Source organism: Natator depressus, chromosome 6, assembly GCF_965152275.1.
Source record: "Natator depressus isolate rNatDep1 chromosome 6, rNatDep2.hap1, whole genome shotgun sequence".
In the NCBI taxonomy this organism is placed as follows: domain Eukaryota; kingdom Metazoa; phylum Chordata; order Testudines; family Cheloniidae; genus Natator; species Natator depressus.
The window spans coordinates 45,773,691-45,794,956 of record NC_134239.1 but is presented as its reverse complement, the minus strand read 5'-3'; the positions used below and the strand labels follow the sequence as shown (position 1 = coordinate 45,794,956).

At 40.3% G+C, this 21,266-nt stretch overlaps 1 protein-coding gene across 2 annotated transcripts; it reads right to left on the bottom strand.

The window, feature by feature from the left end:
• Positions 1-12,065: 12,065 nt before the first annotated feature.
• Positions 12,066-21,013, bottom strand: SVIP (small VCP interacting protein). Of its 2 annotated transcripts, none has more exons than XM_074956974.1 (4): positions 20,752-21,013; positions 17,890-17,940; positions 14,821-14,937; positions 12,066-13,688 (listed from the first exon to the last, which is right to left on the bottom strand). In XM_074956974.1, exons 1-4 carry the CDS (start codon positions 20,821-20,823, stop codon positions 13,674-13,676), a joined length of 255 nt encoding a protein of 84 aa, XP_074813075.1. In that variant the 5' UTR covers positions 20,824-21,013; the 3' UTR covers positions 12,066-13,673. The 2 variants fall into 2 exon arrangements, with proteins under 2 accessions (XP_074813075.1, XP_074813076.1); XM_074956975.1 differs by having other exon boundaries at positions 20,761-20,993.
• Positions 21,014-21,266: the final 253 nt, after the last annotated feature.

Here is a 21,266-nt window from a genome sequence, read left to right as displayed (position 1 = left end):
TGTCAGCCTTGAGTTAATCCTCAGCATAACCAAGGTGGAGATGCCAGTCTGGTGATGAGGGCTATACCCTGTGAAACGTAATCTATTAATGGAGTGGGGATGGTAGGGCATGCAGGCCATTGGGGAAGGCTGGGGGGAACCACATCTGTACAAGGGTTTCCCTGGGGAGGATTGTAGTGCCTGCCTCTACATAATGGGGCAGGAGAAGGAGGGAGTCAAGATCCAGTGTGCCCTTCAGTTGGGGGTACAAGGAGAGGGTCATGATACACTACAGGGTAGAGAGAGAAGCACTCTATTCTCAAGTACAGGAAGGGGCTGCACCCTGTTCTTCATCTGATTGGTTGACCAGTGGTTTGCATCCATTTTCAGTTGTCCAACAGTTTCTCCAAACAAAGTCCCTTTGTGGCTTGAGCATTTGCCTGCTCTGTGGCACAAGTTGGGTCTGAATCCATTACTCATGAACTAATGCCCCCAACCCTATGGCATTCAGCAGCTGTGCAATGTTATTGCTGGAGGCTCCTGGACTAAGTCCTTCAGTTCAGGCTACCAGATTTTCTGCCTCTGGCAGTGGAACAAATTGGCAGTTCAGGTTCTAGTCCTTACCTTTTTTTTTTTGAGACAAGGTGTGTGCAGTAATATCTTTTACTGGACCAACTGCTGTTGAGAGAGACAAGCTTTCAAGCCAGAGTTTTAAACCTTTATTTTTATTCATTTTCATGCAGTTGCAACCTCTTCCTCTTCTGGATTGGATAAATAGCAGCATGGTGACTTCAACTACCTGGATCTGCTGCTGCAGTGCCTCCCTGTGGGACTCCTCTGCCTCCACTTGGGCATGAGACACTTAGCTTAAATCTAAGCAGTGTTCCCTATGTGAGACAGCACTTACAGGCTTTACAGGTTAATTATGCCCTGCCTGAGGCCAGCCAGCTGAGCCTTGCATCAGTAGGGTATGGAGCTCAAATTCAGACTGTCATATAGGGTCCCCACCCTGTCTTGAAGAGTCATGACTCCAGTGCAGAAAAGCCTAATCAGAAACTTCTCCCTGTTTGGAGAGAGGATGAGGAGGGTTCAGTCTGGCCAGCTCAGGAGGTGAGTGCTGCAGCAGTCCAGAGGCTGGAGAGGGTCCCTGAAGGGATCCACAGTCCTCCAGCCCTAGATACTGAAATGGGTGCTCGGCTTCCTGGATCAAGAACCAGGGCTCCTACAAAGCTCCCTGTCCTCCCACTGTGAATCAGGGAATTCTCACAGATAAATCCTGCAAATCCTAGAGACTCCCAAAAGCAAGTGTGTACTTTGCAAGTTAGTGATTTGGGGAGGAAGTGTTTGCTGGGACTTTTCTTCTACACAGTGCTCTGTCATGCTCCTAGACCCTGCAGCATATCTCGGCATGTAGAGAAGCCTGTACCTCCTGGGCAGCTCTGTCAGGCTGCAGCCTGGTGGAAATGGACCTGTACTTTGTCAGGGAAAGGGGCTCAGATTCATAAAAGACAGGAAAGAGTCTCCCGCTCCCCTCCTCCATAGAGTGGCTCCACTTTAAAGCCTTAGGAGCACCTTGGGCACCTTCTGTCCAGAACAGAAGCTCCTGAGGACTCCATTCTCCCCTGAAGCTGCATCATCATGGGATTGCAGGGAGGTAAGTGAGAAATCATTTCCCATGTTCACAATGATTCTGACTGAGTAAAGCCCTGAGTGGAAGAAGCTTGCCTCCATAGTAACCAGGCCAGGGGAAAGGCAGGCAGCCTTTCAGATTCCTAGGGTTATCTAGCAAGCTACTTGCACAGCTGAGGTATGTGTGTGCCATTATCCCTCTTCTCTAGTATGGTCCCCATGCCAGGATGAATAGTGTACTACCTTCTCGCTGTAAATATCCTGGGGAAGAAGTATGACTTGCCCCACACACACACATGCCAGCATACAGGACTTTTCCAGTAGCTTACGAGAAATATGTTATTAGATACAAGTCTTCCTGCTGATGCTGCCTTTAAGGACCGCATAAGATCCAAGTGAGGACATCTGATTAAGCCAAATGTTAAACTAAATCTTTATTTAAAATAAAGAAATTTCCTAAATTTGGGGAGCCTAAGTTTGGTGAAGCAGTAGCTTCAACCGTCAAAGACAGTCATCCCTTAAGAAGGGGACTTCTTTCCATAGATGCCATAGACCATAGGAGTGATGATACAGTGCACAGCAAGTCCAAAATCTCAGCTGTAGTCTTTCAGATTAAAGGCTTTCCATTCCTTTAGTAAGGAAAGCCTACTTTACCATAAAAAAGTGGCTCATTGTCTAGAGTATCCTTGGAGTGAGATGTTTTGGTTTCTCCTAGTCAAATCTTTAATGTGATTTGTGACAAGAAATGGAGTCCAACTTGATGGCTACACGGAAGTGGTGTTACACTCATGAATAGCCATCACTCATCTTAAATGGATGCCTTGTGCATGTAAGCTTGCAGGTGAGGGGTAATGGGGGGAAACATTAGAGAAAGTACTAACTGAGCTTGCATAGAGGCCTCAACCCTCACTGTTGAAGCTAGCACAACAATCTCTTGGGGAAACAATTAATCATCAAGGCCCTAAAATAAAATACCCATCAAAAATGCAACAGGTAAAATTACTGAAAAGGTATTTTAATAATTTACAACTATGGTTCTAGAACTTTAAGCAAAAGTTCCCTGAAAACCCATGTTTGGAGAAGATGACTTCCAATGTCAACATTTATCATGTTCCCCATAACTTCCTATTAAAATGAAAAAAAGATAATGAATAACTTAGCATGGTATGCATGATACAAATGCTGAATTATGATATTGAAATACAAAGAGGAAGAATTCTTGAATGGTAAGAGTAAGAGGTTTTCTAATTGAATTTAAAAGAGTTTCCACTTCTGGATAGTGGATGAGTTTGGGTAGGATAATATTTGTGCCAAAGCCTTAGCCTAGCTTTTTGCCTGGTATGAGTGTTGCTAATCTTTTATATAGATTTGTTTAGTTAATGCTTCTCACCTTTGTCCTAATTAGTCTAATAAATACACAAAACATAATGCTAAAAGTTCCTATACTGGGGAAAAACAACAAAATATGAAGACATAATGACATGAAGGTACTTGTGATGGGGTATCCATCCCAGACAGGCCCTGATTGAGTTAATGAGGGCCAGAAGGGGCCAATTAACCTTGTATGCTGCACATGGAAGGGAACCAGGGATTGATAAAGCCTAATAGCAAATGAAGTCCATCTGAGGAGGCGCTAGAATAGGATTATAAACCATGAAGCAAGAGCAGGAAGGGGCTGAGCTGGGTCAGGCATTGTGCATGACTGGCTGTAGGCTGGGAGAGACTGAGAGCTGGGGCTTGGAACTCAGGGGAGCTTGGGCTGGCTGCTTAAACAAAGCTGGGAATACTAGCTGACAGGGAACGGCTGGAAGTTATGTTGGGAAAATGAGGGAGAAGAAGCAAGGGATAAGGAAAACAGGATTGAAGAACATAAGATGTTGTATACTCCCTTACGAAAACACTAGCTAAAGATGTAAAGATAAATGTTAATTCCCTGAACACAGTAGAAAGAATTAGGTGGAGTGTTGGAGATCTATTAAGATCTAAAAAATGCAGGGTGAAGATTTATTCATAGATTGTATACCTAAGGAATAGGCTGAGAAACTTCTTAAAACTACAATTTTAGGGAAATTAAAAGTAATTTGGCAGCTACCTAAATTTGACAGAAGTAAGACGGGTAACGGAGTTTCACTAGGCATGGCTAAGGATGAAATTTCAATGGGTGTAGGTGAGGACCAGGTGTTTGTTTAAACAACTGATTAGCAGGAGAAGGGGAGAACACAAACCATCCATAGCCATCTGAGTAACATGTAAAGGTGCAATGCTTCCTGATAGAGTTAACATAGGATATCAACTTTTCTGGGTTAAACCATATATCCTGGCTGCTTTTAAATGTTATAAATGTCAAAGGTTTGGGCATGTGGCAGCTGTCTGTAAGGGCAAAACAAGGTGTGGTAAATGTGGACACTGCTTGTATGAGAACTGTATGGAAAGAACAGACCTAAAATGCAGCAATTGTGGGGATAAGTACAGTGCAGCATACAAAGGGTGTGCAGCAGTTGTACATGCTAAAGAGGTACAGAAAATTAAAACTATCAATTAGCTATCCCAGGCAGAAGCTGGCAAAAGATATTCACAGTTGAATGTGGAGGAGGAAAATGCTGGTGAGGGAAAAGAGCTTTAACTCTCCTGCCATGAACTGTAATAGATGACTATGTACTACTTGCAGGCAAAGAAAGTTGTAGCATTTATGAAAAGCGATTAACTGCATTTTACAGACAGGGAAAAAGACCAAGAATAAATTATAACAAAAGCAAATGCTTTTCCGCTGAATCTAGGCAATCTCTCGATAGACCAAATTTATGCAATTTAAATGAATGTAATGTAGTTTAAACAACAGGGTTCTAACAGTTTTTTACTGGAATGCACATAATTTAACACATGGTCAGGAGTTAAAGAACACAAACCTGACATGATGTGTACAAGAAACATAGTTAGTGAGAAATGATGTTTAGATTCTTGGGATATGATGTAATAAGATGTGACAGAGAAATAATGAGGAGGGGGGCCTGTATTTATAAAGGAAGGTCTTGGTTACATTGACATGAACAAAATTTAAGTTTAGAATACAATGTTGAGATTCCTCTGAAGAATAACATGTTTATATCAATCTGTCTAGTTTACATTGGTTGTAAACATGTTAATCTAGAATTGCAATTTAACGCCATTAGAGGCCCATATATTTGTGGAGACCTTAATAGTCATAATGATTAGGGGGAAGCAGGAAAACTAATTATAATGGCAAATGCTTAGATCAGGTTATTGACACGCACAACCTGGTATTACTCAATACTGGAGAACCTACTCAGCTTAATTCAGTGGATGGAACTTTTTCATGTTTAGATCCAGGAATTGCAACAAGCAATATAACTAGTAAATGCAGCTGGGAAATCTACAAAGAAAGTGGAATGGGATGCGATCACTTCCGTATGCTAATTGCAGATCAAGGCCCAGATAATGTTTAAAATACTGAAGGAATTCCTACCTGGAGCCTTAAAACAAACTGGGGACTCTTTTTTTTTTTTTAAAGAATAAATATGCTGAATATCTAAGTACCAATTGTATAAATGTAATGTAGAGGAAATTCATGATATAATAAAAGGAGACATAGCAGCCACCAACGTAGCTATATGTAAGATGTTTAATTGCCACCAACTCAAATCCAGTTCCCTGGTGGAATGAAGGTTGTAAAGCAGCAATTAAATACAGGAGTAAGGCATACAAACAAGCAAAAAGGACAATGAATGTCCAAGACCTAATGAACTAAAAGGATGTAAAGCAGTGGCACAAAATTAAAAAGGCAGAGAGACTTTGAGAAAGTACTGTGGGGAAAATGAACTGATTCCAAGGTTTCAGATATATATTTATAAACACATTAAAAGTGAATGGGATAAACATTTATACCTGGTTTTATAGAAAATGATAAAGTTGAAAGTTCTAGTTTAGGAAAGCAAATGTTCTGGCAAAAGAATTCCAAAATTAGCAGTGATATAGTTTAGTGAACAAAAATGAATGTTTGAAGAAAGTTGTGAGCTCTTACATGGCTGGGTAGAATATAAGGATGAAATACTGAATTAAAAACTTCAGCATACAGGAACTCAAAAGCTATAGACAAAAGTAAAAATATAGCCCCAGGTAAAGAGAGCATATGTAATGCAATGCTTAAGCACCTGCTGAAAGGGAGTTTGAGATTAAATTTCAATTAAAAAATATGGGGAAAGGGAATACGATCAGCAGAATGGAATCAAGCAGTGGTTAATATGATAGGAAACCTGGCAAATTACACATGAGACCTGATGCATATAGATCTATTGCCTGCATCACTTGTGGGCAAAATTTATGAAAAGAGTGATAAAGATTAGTAGCATACTTACAAAAATAAAGTGCACAAAGTGGCACCAGGAAAGGAAGATGCACAGTTGATCATATTTTCTGTTTCTAATCATACATACAAAATCCATGAGGAACAGAGTTTGATAGCTGTCGTCTTGGACATTGAAAGTGCATGACATGCTATAGAATGAAGGCTATATGAAGCCACAATTAGAATAAGAGGAACAATGTTCTGGTGAATGAGACTTCTTAAGTGATAGAATCACACAAGTCAAAGTGGGGATGGCTTTGTTGAATATTTATAAACTTACTAATGGCACTCTACAGAGGGACTGTTAGCTACCCAACCTTGTTTAACATTCTAATGAATGATCTCCTCCAGAGTATATGGGCAGGAGTAGGTATTACTCTGTTTGGGGACTGTGCTATATGGGTCAATCATAGAAGACTAGATAGCTGTGGAGAGAAGCAATGAGGCACTTGGGGATTTAAGATCTCACTTGTTAATACAAAGGGAATGATCTTCACAAAAGGCAGATTGGGGAAGAATGGAATGTGTTTTTTTTTCCTGTGTAGAGACATACAGAACTTCTAAGAATGTAAAATTTTGAATGATGTTGAATCACAAACTAACTTGGGAGGATCAAATAGATGATATCAAAACTAAATGCAAAGATGGGAGGAATCTGCTTAAAAGTATTGCTGGGAACAATGTGTTCTTATCTGTACCCCAGATGCTGTCATGGCATTAAGACCAGTTAGATTATGGATGCCAAGCCTTTAACTCCGCTTCTGAATCAACACTAACAAAAATGGAGCCAAGCCAAGACCAAGCTTGTGGTGTGACCATTGTGTGTGCTGCTGGTCGCAACTGGAGAAATCCTTTACATTTTAAGGATGAAACTTCTTAACCTTAGCCCAAGAGGCTAAATCTAATGGAAATTAGGAAGATAAGAGCCCTAAAGACTAAGAGGACTGTTGGGGAATTAGGTAGACAAGTACTCCTACATTCTAACAGGGTCAAGGCGGGGAGGGAGTGAAAAGGAAGATCTGGAAGAAACTAAAATCTTTATTCATGGAGAAATCATTAGGTTTACAAAGCTCTTGTTTTATCTGAGGGGAATGTCCAGTCCTGCCTATTCTACTATAATAAAACTCTGCTTATCCTTTCCTTCCTTCCTTTGGGGATTCACTGCTTGCTACTTCCCATGAGTAACGAATAAGGAGAGAGAAAGCCCTGGCTGGGATGATTTAATTGGGAATCGGCCCTGCTCCTGAGGTCCCTTCCAACCCTGACATTCTATGATATTCTAAGAAGCTGTGCAACAGAATAAAACTTACCTGATTTTCTTTCTGTTTAACAGTCTCTCTCCAAATTAACCCAAATTGAAAATGTTCTCTAAAGGCAGATGGACAAATATTGTCTTTAAATTAACCTTATGTGTTTTGTCTAGTTGTCTTAATGCTAATAATTGGTTGCTGGAGAGTTTCTACTCTTTTTGGTGACCTAAACTGAAGGGCAGAGCTTAGTCCTGGAGGCTCCAGTAACAACACTGGACTGCCTCCAAATTCCACAGGTGGGGGGGGGGGGGCAGCATTAGCCCATAAGTAACAAATTTAGAGAAGCTGTCAACAAAGAAAATTATCAGGCAAGAAATTTATCATTTCATCTCCAAATATATTAGCATGTAACTGGCCATTGAAAGAAGGACTGTAATTCATCCTCCTCAATAACATCATTTTAGCTACAAGTGTACTAGTTTCCATGGCAGAATCTTGCTAATTCTCACTCAGCTAATTTGTTAAATATAATTTTTTTTAAAGTTTGGCCCTATTTCTCAGAAAAACTTCAACTGGGAATAGCTGAGGTCTCCTATTACTAGATTTTCATTAATCTTATGAAATATATCCACTGTATTTGTTAAAATGAAGTGATATATTAAAAGTAGTAATTTTAAAACCAAAATATATTCTTGGTTTTGCCTCTGCAGCTCTTCCATACAAGATGGTGATGTTCCCAACCAATTGAGGAAGGGAAGTAAAAACCCTCCAAGTGCCTCTCAGTTCTTTTCTTTTCTGCAGGCCTGTGCAGATGTGAACCCAATTTTTATCCTGGTATTGGTTTTTATTTGGATAATGTATTTTAAAATATTTGTCTACAAATAAATTTGTCATCTTTTTCTTTATGTGGATTTTCTGATAGTTATGCTCACTCTGCATTAGAGATGGCGAAAGTGATTGGGGTTCAGGACTTCAGAGAGAAATAATGTCAGGACATGGACTCATCTTCATGGAGAATTCTCTGCTTGGTCGCTGACAAAGAAGGAATATTCATATCCATCAGAAAAGGATCCAGTTGCATGGGGCTGCATTATTCAAAGGGTTTTGCTCTGACAGTCTCAGTGGAAGTAACTTAAGAATTTGGGGAACCTAATAAGATTGACTTGTCTTTTGTCCTGTTACCAATCTAGTTGATTTGGTATTTTATTGGGATACTTGACTCCAAGGTCTACCTTTTGTGTTTCTGTTCAAGGAGGCTCAGGCTTGCATTGCAGTTTGGATGGCAGTCATGTCATCCTGTAGAGAACAGTATTTTAAAGGTTTCACGGACATATATAATGTCTGTGTATGGATATGTAAAAACGTAACTTGTAAATCCATGGTATGGAAACTTTTAGTTTCCACAAGGCTTATGGAGGCTTTTATTGAGCCTCTTAGGACCAGCTTTCTCTTGGATCTTTCACTGAAGATTTCTTCCCTTGTGGCTGTAACATTTGCCAAAAGACCATCAGAACTGCAGACTTTGACAGATTTTTATTAAAATTTTCTTAAGTTGTCTTGGATGTCCCTTTAAATTAGACTTTTTTTTTTTGAGGGTGTGGGGGAACAAATAAGCTTCGTGATCTTCTGGGTTAAGGTTGGTTGCACACTGACCCTGACAAAACAATGCATTTTATAGCAGTCTTCAAGCTTGTGGCTTTTGGTGAAAAGTCCATTTCAATGTAGAGATAACCTAAACAAATCTGAGGCTGTAAAGAAGCGAAAGCTGGTTCCTTATTCTCAATCCCCATAAAGCACAGTTCTAGGGTCAGACTTCATGGGTGATGCCCTTCTTTGAGATGTGGGACCCTGCAGTCCCATCACCTTAGATGCTGAAACCAGTGCTTTGGACCTCCCAGGGCCCATCCTCTCTCCTATCACTTTATAGATGCTTTCTTAGAGTCCCACTTAGGATATAGGCTGGCTCTCTGAGCTCCTAGATTACTTCCCTGCCATGTTGTCCCCAAAGGGCATAAAGTACAGAGTTTAGCAAAGGAATTCTTGACCACAGTTCTTTAAATATAAAGAATAATCCATTACAAATCTTTGCAAAACAGAAGTCCTGAAACCTGATCTCACCCCTTCTGAGTCAGAGGTTTGGTAGAGTCCCTCCTACCTTTCCAGCTAGTCTGCCTTGGATGTGGTGATGGTCACTGCCCCTGTTCAGAGAAGCCATGCCATTTGTTTAGCTGGAAAACTTTCCTCTTTACCTCTGTAGGCCCCTTGTTAGGAAATATATTGTTCCAGTGCCAGAGGACAGCAGTTGAGAGATTATTGAAATTGATGGCCCTAAAATGCCATTTTCCTGCCAGGCTCAGGAAAGGGACTTGACACCTGACTGAAAGCTCAGCTCAGAGAAGCTAGCTAGAATGCAATTCAATATACTTGCCTTGGAGAAGGCTAGAAGTGTGTTCAGCCTGCAATACAAAACAGAGTTTACAGTTTGATACAGACATGTTTCGCCCTCGTCAGAGTCTTGTTAATCACAAAAGCAGAGTATGGCTGGCCTAGTGCTTTTCATGGCCCAGGGTGGGGAGTATCAAGTGTTTTGGGGGAAGGACCTGCCTCTCCTTACTCCAGGAAACTAACAGTGGTAGGGAGAAGCCCCACTACTTAAACTATTTGGAATTTGACTGGGCATATAGGGTAAAGGCCTTAAATCTGGAAAAAATTGAGACTTCAGAGGCAGAGTGTTTCAGGCTAGAAGGTGGTAGAACATTGTACAGCATGACAGAGTGAAGTAGTAGTTATATTTCCTCCTTTCTAGCCTTTAAAAAATACAATATTGTTAACTTTGTGGCTTATGTTTAAATGTACCCGTGGATTGTGATAAATATACATGTTTTAAATTGTAGTTTCAATGGTTTCTGGATTCATACAAATTGTGCACTCTAAAGGAACACTAACTGCAGCAGATGCTATTAAGGATCTATTAAAACTTTTCTGCATTAGACAAATTCTAAAAGCTTTCTGCAAAAGTGACCATTTTATGTCAATCTAGTTTAAGACTACTTATCTTATTTTTACATTATTAGTACAGTGGCTGTAGATATGGGCTGGTCCAATTTTCCTTTGATATCAGTCTCTACCACCACTTCAGATTTACAGTGTATTCACTAAAAATGGCAGATCTAGAAAATAAATGACAGCAAATAGAGGAATATCATTCCCATTTAAGACCCTCATCCTGCAGTCTTTCCAACTGCAAACATCTGTAATCCTACATAAAATCTGTTTGTCATACCTTTAATTAGGATTTTGTTTTGCAAAAATCCCTTTCATTTCAACAGGACATGTTGTAGTTGGATTTCAGACATACGGTGTTGTCTTATCAGGGTGATGACCCCATGCAAATAGTGTCCTGGGTTCTTCAAAAACTACTTATTTCTTGACCCAGTTCCATTTAGTGCAAGAATGGGGAGAATCAACTATTAATAGACTAAAAGTGTGTGTAGGAAAACTTACATCAATTCTTGGTTACATGGCATATACAAAAATATATGCACATACTTAAAAGATACATACGCTGAAGCATGCAAACACTCCTAAACACGATGCTGAACCTTTAAGGCCTTCATGCTGCAAGTGGATTTGCACCAATGGATCCCTAGATCCAGAGTATGACAATCAGTAGAACTCTACACAGGTATAAAGGTCTCCCTGCATAGATCAAATTGCAGCATCAGGGCTTAAATTTATACAGGGAAGATTTTCTTAACTTTATAAATGGATGGGGAGAAAGATAGAAAAAAGTACATTTATCACTGAAGGGAAAAAATTCAGTTACAATAATAAAGACCCAAAGTGTTCCACACTCAAGTGTAGAATTGTCAGCTTCCATAAGCAGCATATACTTTGGCATAAGGACACCATTTCAGAGAGCATGTAAATGATTAAAAATTAAGGGGATAAATTCTGGATCCCTTGAACTCAATGGCAAAATTACCACAGACTTCAGTGAGGCATTGTTTAGAACTCTGCTTTTTGTTCTTCCTAGGGTCTGTACAGAAGACAGGATACAGATTAAATCATGCATTTTGCAATCAACAAATGTATCATCCTTTAATTTTACATTCTTTTCAGATAGGGCAGTCCAGTACTTTGTCCATTTATTTTCTAAATACAGTAAATTGAGATACAGTTGTAGAGTCTCTATTATTCTTCACTAAAAACAAGTACAGAGCACTCCATTAACTTTTTATGCTGATGCAAACCAGAAAGGCAGGAGTTTGTGGAATGTGGGGGCTAAAAAATTATTCTGGGATTACTCTACTTGAAGTGCACTCAGTGTTGTAATCCATGTTTTGTTTTTCCATTGACAAGATCTCCTGTACTTTCTGAAACCACTGATGCAAGTGGGTAAACAGATTTCCATATCACTTTTTTGAGCAGTTCATCTAGCTCAATAGATTTTAGACTTTCTTCTCTACCCTAAGATACGAAAAACAAACCACAACTATGAACCTAATCCTCTAAAATGCCAAATACTTTTGAATGTTTTTAAAGTCGATATATCTGAAAGAACTCTGACTCTCGCAAGACTGGACTATTAAAACTTAGATATGGTAGTCATTTAAATAAATCAAAGTTGAGTTACTGAGCAGTTAAAAGCTGGCAGGCAGAATCGTGTCACACTTAAGAGCACAACACTTACTTACATTTGTCTCCTGGCTGACTATTGAGCCACAATGCAGTGTAAGAGCATGAATGCAGAGGTTAACTCCAAATAACACAAATTCCTGATCCCTCCGCCATCCCTCCCCCCGCCCCCGCAAAAAAAACCCAAACCCACAACCCAACCCCCTGCAAAACTCCACAACCATTAAAGTGACACTTTAATGACATAACAAATTGTCTTGGCATAGTCACACTGTAGGATGTGACACTCTACTAGAAATCCTGGACAGAAAGTTGCATTGTACATTACACACACTGTATTTTATAACAGTCTTCCATTGTAGTTTAATTCAGTAAAACAGGAATATAACACTGAATAGGGAAAATGCCCACACTCAAAGTAAATGTGAGGTATCACTATCTTCTATGAAGGCCACTGCTTTTGTTAGTAAACTAACAGTAGTATACTCTTGTTAAGAATTCCTTCGCTATTTTGAAGGCAGAAGCCAGTAAGCTAGTTCTTTCAAGAAAGTGGACTTGATAGTGTATTTAATCCAAGTAACACTTCCACGGTCTAACCTGGGTCAAAAATGGAGTCACTAGGACACAAATAGGCCAAACAGTGCCCTCCAGGGAAAATAAAAGTTGTATTTTTACTGCAACAGGATCATTTCTAAATTCCCTCATCTACTCAGTAGTGTTCTGAAGTCACTTCTAGTTTTGGAATCAGTTCATAATACACCAGTTTAGCTAGCTGTAAATAATCAAAAGCAGTTTCACATTTGGGAAAAGGATTACAGACATTCCTTGATACAAAAGAGCAGTAAAAGTGTTTCTAGCACTTGGAAAATATTATTGTACTATATATAGTTAAGCCACCCAGGTAGTACAGAAGCTTTTAGGAAATAAACTATCCAAGAGATGACTTAATAGGTCTTTTCCTTTTCTATTTTTTAATATTTCCAGAAGTACACCACCACCCCCTTGTGGTGCAAAAAAGAACAACATAGCCAACAATGTTTAGCTAATAGCATTAACTTCCAGTACATATAATACAATTATGTACTCAAAAGAAATCCATAATCGGTGAATCAATGAAAAGAGAACAGGCATAAGATCACATAAAATATTTACCTCAGTAAAAGCATGTAAAGTGATTTATAATTCAAAGTGATTTTTTTATAGCACATTTCACAAAAGTTCAATTTGCAGAAGCCAAGCTTTTCCAAAAGCCTTTTAAAGGCACTAAATTCACAGGTGACTAACCAATAAGTAGTACAGAAGAGGTGGACAGCAGCACATGTATTTAACTATAAGCATCTAGAGAAGATAACTTTTTTTTTTTTTAACAAAGAGGCAGACAAAGTTCATTACAAAACTTTAAATAAACGCCAAAACAAAAAGAAAAACTCCCACACACTAAAAGTTACCCAAGCTGTGCATAAGTTAGTTTCAAGAGCAGAAATAAAATACATTCACTCTATCACCATTAAATACTAAGTTCGTTCCCAAATAACTGTGCATCTCCCGCTGTCCACCCCACCCAAAAGTTGAAGCATGAGACGTTTAAAAAGAATGACAAGTTTTGGCCACCTTTGTTTTCCATTCTGAGATTCTTGGTTGAAAAATATTCTTAGCATACACCTCTATCCTCTGTCGTACTGCAATGGCAAAGTACTGTTGAATCTTCATATACAAACAGCAAAAGCCATACAATGAATAAGTGCCACTCAGCTGCAGAAACTGGCAAGTTATTGGCAGTATTTGACCCTCTTCTTTTCAAATGCCACACTTATTTATCCAACCTGCCACTAGAAAAATAAAACAAAGTTGTATGTATGCAGTAAACTCAGTGATTCATTACAATCCACGTATTTCATTCAAATCGACCAATACTTTTGATGTGCAACAAGAGGATGCACAACTTTCTAGATACTATCCCTGTCCCAAAAAGATACTACCCCAGTCCCTGTCATCTAAAAGGAAAGCAGTAACTTATTAAAAAGGCAAGGGAGAGGGAAATAAGCATATATAAAGTGTAGAGAAAAAAAAAACAGATGCACAAATATACATAACTGCCCCCTTGCCTGTTTATTATTAATTGGCTAATTCCTTATAAGCACAGAGGAAAAAAACATGGTTTTTGAAGGTTGCCATCTTACAAGTACGGTAAGTAAGGGTGTTCCATGTGCAGGGAGCAGCCTGGAATAAGGTGTGAATATGACTGTGGGAGAAGCTGATAAATGGGAAGTCAATATTACCATTAATGGTGGAGCAGAGAGGATGGGAGTAATGCAGTAAGAGACAGGAGTGGATAAGTGGGGAAGGAGAGAGCTGTGAAAAGCCTTGAAGGTTAGGAAAAGTAGCTTGCGCTTTGTGGTACAAAAGGGAGACCTAGTGGAAGAATTCAAAGGGGGTAGGGGTATATAGTAAGACAATACGAAGGAAGATGAATGATCTAAGAAGCTGCATTTTGAATGGATTCGAGGGAAGGGTCAAATGGGTACTGGAGAAATCTTAAGAGGAGGCAGCTGCAACAGTCAATGTGAGATAAAGAGTCTGAACAAGATTTTGCTGTGGGAATAAAAAGGAAAGGTTGCATCTTAGAAACTTGACAGGAATTGAAGCCCTGATAAAATTTGTATACAACCTAGATATGAGGGTCAAGGAAGAAGAAATTAAATAGGACTCAGATGATTGGCTTTTGTGACTGGGAGCAGGGTGATACTGTCAATAACTGCTGAGAATGCAAGTGGATAAGAAGGATCTGGAATGAAACATGGGACATGTTAAGTTTACTTTTGCTTTCTATTTGTGCTTACTTTGTTTTGTATAGTTCTTTAATAGATGTATATAGACAAAACTGAACTTATTAATAAAGCTAGTTAAATCTAAAACCAAACATTTTAAAAAGGATTTAACAAAGTGAATCTTAAAACTTACTCTAAGCCCGCCTCCTCCTCCTCCAGAGCTTGAAGATGCAATTTGCTTCTCCATTTCCTCCTGTTTCTTTTTCTTTTGCTCCACAGAATATGGGTTCTTAACACCCCGAGAGGTGGCCTTTTGGGAAATAAGATTGGATAAAATACTGCAGTCCAATTTCTTTTCAAAGAAATAAAACCTTGACAACTATGGTTTCTATTTGGAAGCAATATTGAAACACTAATTAATACTAGTATGTAACACAGCAGCATAACTTTTTAAGGTGCTTTTTAACATTGCACAGTATTGGTCAGTGATGGCAATGGGGTATTCTTTCATTTTTATTTGTATATCCAGATGGGCATAATTTAATGAGTAAATGCATGTGGTTTGTATTCAAATTGTAAAATTAAACGTTTCCCCCTCCCCTCCAAGAACTCCCATGCACTTTGATCCTATAGTTTTTCCAGTTGGTACGAGCTCCATATTCTTGCCCTCACCAATTGAATTTTAACTTAGAAAGGATGGTTCAGGCAGTCAGCTGCATCCAAGAACCCAAACTTATTTTATATGGCATTACTGCCCCACCTTCTCTTACCACATAGATTTCTGCAAGTACAGGGCATCCTATGGCTAACAGAGATATTAGCCAAGAGGTCCCATTACAATTTACAATAAGTGCATGAGGGGAGATGACAGAATGTAGTTCCCACATCTACAGTCCTTATTTGCACCCTACTTAGGGGCCCCGCTTAGGATGTATGAAACCAAGGTTCAATTCCTCTACCACAAATATCCTCTGTGACCCTGGGCAAGTCACTATTTGTGCCTTAATTGTCCATCTGTAAAATAGGGTTAATAGTACTTTCCCCTATGTCATAGGGGTGTTGTAAGGATATATACATTAAAAGATTGAGGCACTAAGATACCGTGGTGATAGGGCTATATAAGTACCTAAATTAGAGCGATATACGGTTCTAAAACATGAATACCAAGGCTGTATACAATAGCTTCTTTTTCCTCTTACTTATTTTGAGATCTGAACTTAACAGAATTTTTAATGCACTTCTAGCTTATAATTTAGAGCTACAACACTACACGTGAGCAACAGAAAAAATGAGGTTAAATCTATGCTGAGAGGAAAGAGGAACAGATTGTTATCAGTCACCACCACCTTGGATTTGTGCTAACAGTCAAAGCAGAGTTGTGACAAAGTAAGACTGCAGATGGAGTAAGAATGTGAAGAGAGGCATTAAGCTGTCAATGCAATATAAAATATGAAGTAAAGATGAAGTAGGGTGATCTGAACAGTATATTAGATTAGCATATTATTTGCACAGAAACAGAATGACACTAGCTGCAGCATGGTCTGAACACACGGCTGGAAGCCTTAGTTCTAATTCCAATTTGGACACCAATTCACCGATGTACGTACTTAGTCTCTAGTCATTTAAACTCACTCATACTTACAAATCAATAGACTACTCGTATGTCAAGATACATGTTTGTAGAATAGGAGCTTTAGTTTGTGTTTGTTTCCACCATCTACTATAGTGGTGGCCAACCTGTGGCTCCAGAACCACATGCGGCTCTTCAGAAGTTAATATGCGGCTCCTTGTATAGTCACCGACTCCGGGGCTGGAGCTACAGGCGCCAACTTTCCAATATGCCAGGAGGTGCCCATTGCTCAACCCCTGGCCCTGCCCCCACTCCACCCCTTCCCGCCCCCTCCCCTGAGCCTGCCATGCCATCGTTCCTCCCACTCCCGCTCTGAGCCTCCTGCACACCACGAAACAACAGATCCGGAGGTGCGGTAAGGGAGGGGTAGGCACTGATCGGCAGGACTTCCGGTGGGCGGGAGGCGCTGCTGATGCATTAATTAATGCGGCTCTTTGAAAATGTACATTGGTAAATTCTGGCTCCTTCTCAGGCTCAGGTTGGCCACCCCGATCTACTATATCTCTTCCTATATGGTATTTATCTACCTACCACTCAGGGTTGTTGCAAGGATATATATTTAGAAAGTACTTTGAGAGTCAAAACACTGTAGATATACTAAAACTTTTTTTTTTTTAATTAAAATGTAGGCCAAAGCAAACCAAAAAAGTTTTAATAAAAAGGCCTTTAAATGCTGCTTTAAATTTAATTTAGAAAGTGCTTTTATCCATGACTCAAATATGAATCATGATCTTTAAACAGTAGCAAACCGAACAAGCCTGTATCAGCAAAAGGCCAACAAACTATACAGAGAACAACCAACAATGTTCATACAATACACACATTCATTATCTTCATACTTCATATTTGAAATTCAACAAGACACTATAGAGAATTTAGATTATGCAGTGTTTAAAAAAGGTCCGGTAAGGTGTAAATAAGGCTACAGTTCCTTTGCTTTAGGCTTCTGTATGTGTTTCCTCCTTCCTATTATTACTTCTGCCCTCAGGCACATACTACCTCCACTTTCCTAAATTTAAGACCTCCCAGCTTCAACACCCAAGTCCCCAACTTTTCAGGTCCAGAGTCTGTCAATGCCACTGCTTAATTGACTGGGATGAGGAAAGAGACCCACATTTCCCCCATGTTAATGAAGCGAACAGCCAAGAAATTCAGCTATGTTGAGCTTTTAGAAGTAGCAAGTCTCAAAACAACACTTGCAAATGCTGCCAAAACAATTAAATATCTTTGAAAAATGCAACTGAAATATCTCTTTGGTGTTTGTGGTTAAAGTAAAACAAAAATATCACTGACAAAAATCAATTTCTTCTTTGGTTTAAAAGAACTTTCCAGCTTTGCATTCACATTTTATAATGGCAAGGATTTTCAACGGTCCTAATAGCTGTTTGAATTTCAATGGGAGTCAAGTGCCTAACTTTCTTAAGCTCCTTTCAAAATCCCCGCCAATGTTCCATGACATCATTATATAAATACCCATCAAATTACTAACATGACAGCCAAGTGCAATGATAAATTCCACTTGCCAATAGTCCACGTATGCTGTTCAGCTGCATTTCGGCAAAGAGACCTCTGGTATTTTCCATTTTAAAACCAGTGGCTACATAACAAGTTTCTGAATAAATGTAATGTTACCTCCATCTGCCTCTTTTCTGCAGCTTCTGCAAGTTGTCGTCTTTTACTTTCCTACAGAAAATTTGAAAAAAGGAGTTATGTTCCATTGTAGTAGAGAAAGCAGAATAAATTGTTTAACAATGAAAATATAGTAGTTTTTAAAAAGATTAAATGATATAATGCATAGACTACTCCATGTCCGTTCCTTGTCATTCATATGAACAATGGAAGTTATTTAATCAAATTCTGAACTTAAGTCAAACGGCAGCTGCTTCTTCTCTCTGTTTTAAGTATTAAAGTAATTACATAAGGACAGGTTTCAGAGTAGCAGCCATGTTAGTCTGTATCCGCAAAAAGAAAAGGAGTACTTGTGGCACCTTTAGAGACTAACAAATCTATTTGAGCATAAGCTTTCACGAGCTACATCCGACGAAGTGAGCTGTAGCTCACGAAAGCTTATGCTCAAATAAATTTGTTAGTCTCTAAAGGTGCCACAAGCACTCCTTTTCTTTTTACATAAGGACAGTATGCTTTTGATTACTAAGATGGTAGAAAAGGAGTACTTGTGGCACCTTAGAGACGAACAAATTTATTTGAGCATAAGCTTTCGTGGGCTACAGCTACTCTGAAAGCTGTTAAGATGGTAGAGTGTTATTGCTGCTACAATGTATTCCAGTCTTTGAGTAACAATAGTGTTATGCAGATATATCCATTAGAAGGCCATATTTCAGGTGACTTGCATCTTTACCGCAAAAAAACAAACAAACAAAAAAAAATCATTCTAGGATGAAACCTACAATAAGAAGGTATTTTATATGGCAGAGAAATGGATGCAGTGCATAAGATGTTCTTATCATTTGAGGAGAAAAGAAAAATGAGATCTTGGTATGATTGCCGTTTCCCCGAGGGCCTCATGAAAATGAGGCACCTCTCATGAGGTTATCACAAGCATAAATATTTTAAGAATAAACATAATGGAACCTCTGATAGCGACGTTTACAAAACAACTTTAACTAGAATAGCTATCACTATAAATGGATTTTCACTGAATACAAGTTCACTAAAACCAGGCTCCACAGTTTTCCAGAGTTAGAAAAGAAGATTTATTTCCTTACCAGTTAAATCCCAACCAGGATCTTGATCCAACAATCAGGTCAGCTAGCACAGGCCCTAAACCCATGAAGAGGCCCACTGATTCTGAAGTCAGTGGGTTTCCACAAGGATGCAGGGAACTATGCTAAGAAGATTGGTACCCGTATCAGTAATAAATGGTAGTGATGGCGTATGTGAAATGAGTTCACCATCTTAGTAAAGTTTCTAGCAGGAGGGTGCCTATAAAAAACAGGAGTGTAACAGAGAGACCAAGGATTAAATGGGCATAAAACAGAATTACCCTCTCCCTCATAAGAGATGGTCCCTTCAGATCTCTCTCTTTGTGCTCCTGCAGATACTTCAAGTGGAGGACACCTGCGACTGAGACTGACAAACTCCAAATTCTGTTAATTTTAGTTCATGATAGAGGTTTCAGGCTTAAGGGGGGCATGGGTCAGCATTCACGTGACTCTCCCCATCAGTACGCAGCCTGGGGAAGCTAATAATCCAACAAGCGGACCAAATTCGGTGATGAATCCTAGTCACATGCCTCCAGAGGCATGTTGCACACATGCTAAGAAGGGATCATACCCTATGGTTTTTATTCTCTGGTTACATAATGTGCGGTGAGATACTGACCCTGCAATACCGGCTGGTAGAAGAACAGTATAAAATAAATAAAAGGATTTTCAGTGTTTTAAAATGATACGCAATTTGACAAACTAATTTTTAAAAGTAAGTTTGGATTTTGTGTTTTAATTCTTAAGAGTTTTCTGTTGATGTTTATAATCTCCCTTTTTGCTGACTCCCTGCCAATCAAGGAAGAAACTGACTAGCAAACATTCATATGACACTACCCAGATGGGCAAACAGATATTTTTCTCTCATTCCATCTTGTCTGCTTTGGGCATTTGGTATAACAGTTTCACTCTTCCCCCTGTACAGACCGGATCTTGCAAGTATTTGCACGATCCGGTCTGTACAGGGGGAAGAGTGAAACTGTTATACCAAGTGCTGTCAAATGCCCAAAGCAGACAAGATGTAATGAGAGAAAAATATCTGTTTGCCAATCAACTTCTTTCAGTTACAAGAAAGACCTAAATTAAGTCGAACATTTTCTTACAAAATTATTATTTTCAAGTTGACAGTGTCCCTTTAAAGCAAAATGTACTTAACAAAAACAAACCTAGAGCGCTAGGGACCTGCTTCTGCAGATCCATGAAAGATCAATAATGTATTTTTTTTTAATTAAAGGGTATATTTAACCGTTAATTATACATCGAGGGCTTAATTCCCTCTGTCCCCAAAATAAATATTAAAAACGCAGTCTCTTAACGGGATCTCTTACTGCGTGTATGTCACTGGAGTATGTTATGGGTGCGCCTCTGGGAGGCACCAATCCTCACGCTCACTGCACCCCAGGTGGGCTGACCGACCGCAGCACATAGATGTTCAGTCCTTAGGCTGGACAACGGCAGCAGCAACTACCCCGCCTCTGCTCTGCTGCATTATTTTAATCCTGCAGTTACGGGAAAACCACACCATGGAAAGTCGCCTCTCTCTGGGGTAATTTCAAAACCCGACAAAAACAGAAAAACAAACCGCTAGCCCAGAAAAAAAAAAAAATCCCGGAGGAGGAGCTGAAAGGAGGATGCACCTGCTGGGGGCCTGCTCTGGAGTGGGAGGTCCCTGCCCAGCTTGAGTGTGGCGGGGCCGGGGAGCGCGGTGCCCGCGGCCCAGCCAGGGCGTGTCGGGGGAGAGGAGCTGGGCTCCCGCGGGGGCCGTACGCACCGCACTCACCGGGTCGGGCGTCTCCACCACGTCCTCGGCGGCTCCCCCCAAGCAGGGTAGGCAGAGCCCCATGCCGGGCCTCGGGCCGCCTGGCGCTCGCCCTCCCGGCTCAGGCAGCCGGAGCTCCGGGGACTAGCCGCGACGCTCCCGCCCGGCACAGTGAGAGCGCGCAGCCCGGCAGGGCCCGCCCAGTTCTGGGATCGGGGCACACGGCGCCACCTGCAGCTCCGGAGCTGCTGCTGCTGCCGCCGCCGCCGCGGGGTGGGTGGGGCAGAGGCGGGAGGCGGGGGCCGCAGGGAAGCTGGCTGTAGGCTCGCGGGGGGGGAGGGAGCCAGCGTTCCACCGTTGTCCTGTTACCGAGGGGCTCAAAGCCTCTGCCAGTTACTGAACAGGCTGGAGCTGGCAGGGGCTTGTCAGCCGGGCGTCCTCACAAACGTACTAAGCAGACCCAGGCTCGGTGAGGCGGCCCGGTGTCGACGTGAGAAAGTTGCAGTACAACTTGCATTGTTTTTGTA

Bases quoted from the DNA above. Each gene is read 5' to 3' on its own strand.
- SVIP (XM_074956974.1), bottom strand. From the start codon at position 20,823: ATGGGGCTCTGCCTACCCTGCTTGGGGGGAGCCGCCGAGGACGTGGTG. The intron at 17,941-20,751 runs GTGCGTACGGCC...AATTTTCTGTAG, and splicing joins CGCCCGACCCGGTGAGTGCG to GAAAGTAAAAGACGACAACT. The intron at 14,938-17,889 runs GTAACATTACAT...ATTTCCCAAAAG, and splicing joins CAGAAAAGAGGCAGATGGAG to GCCACCTCTCGGGGTGTTAA.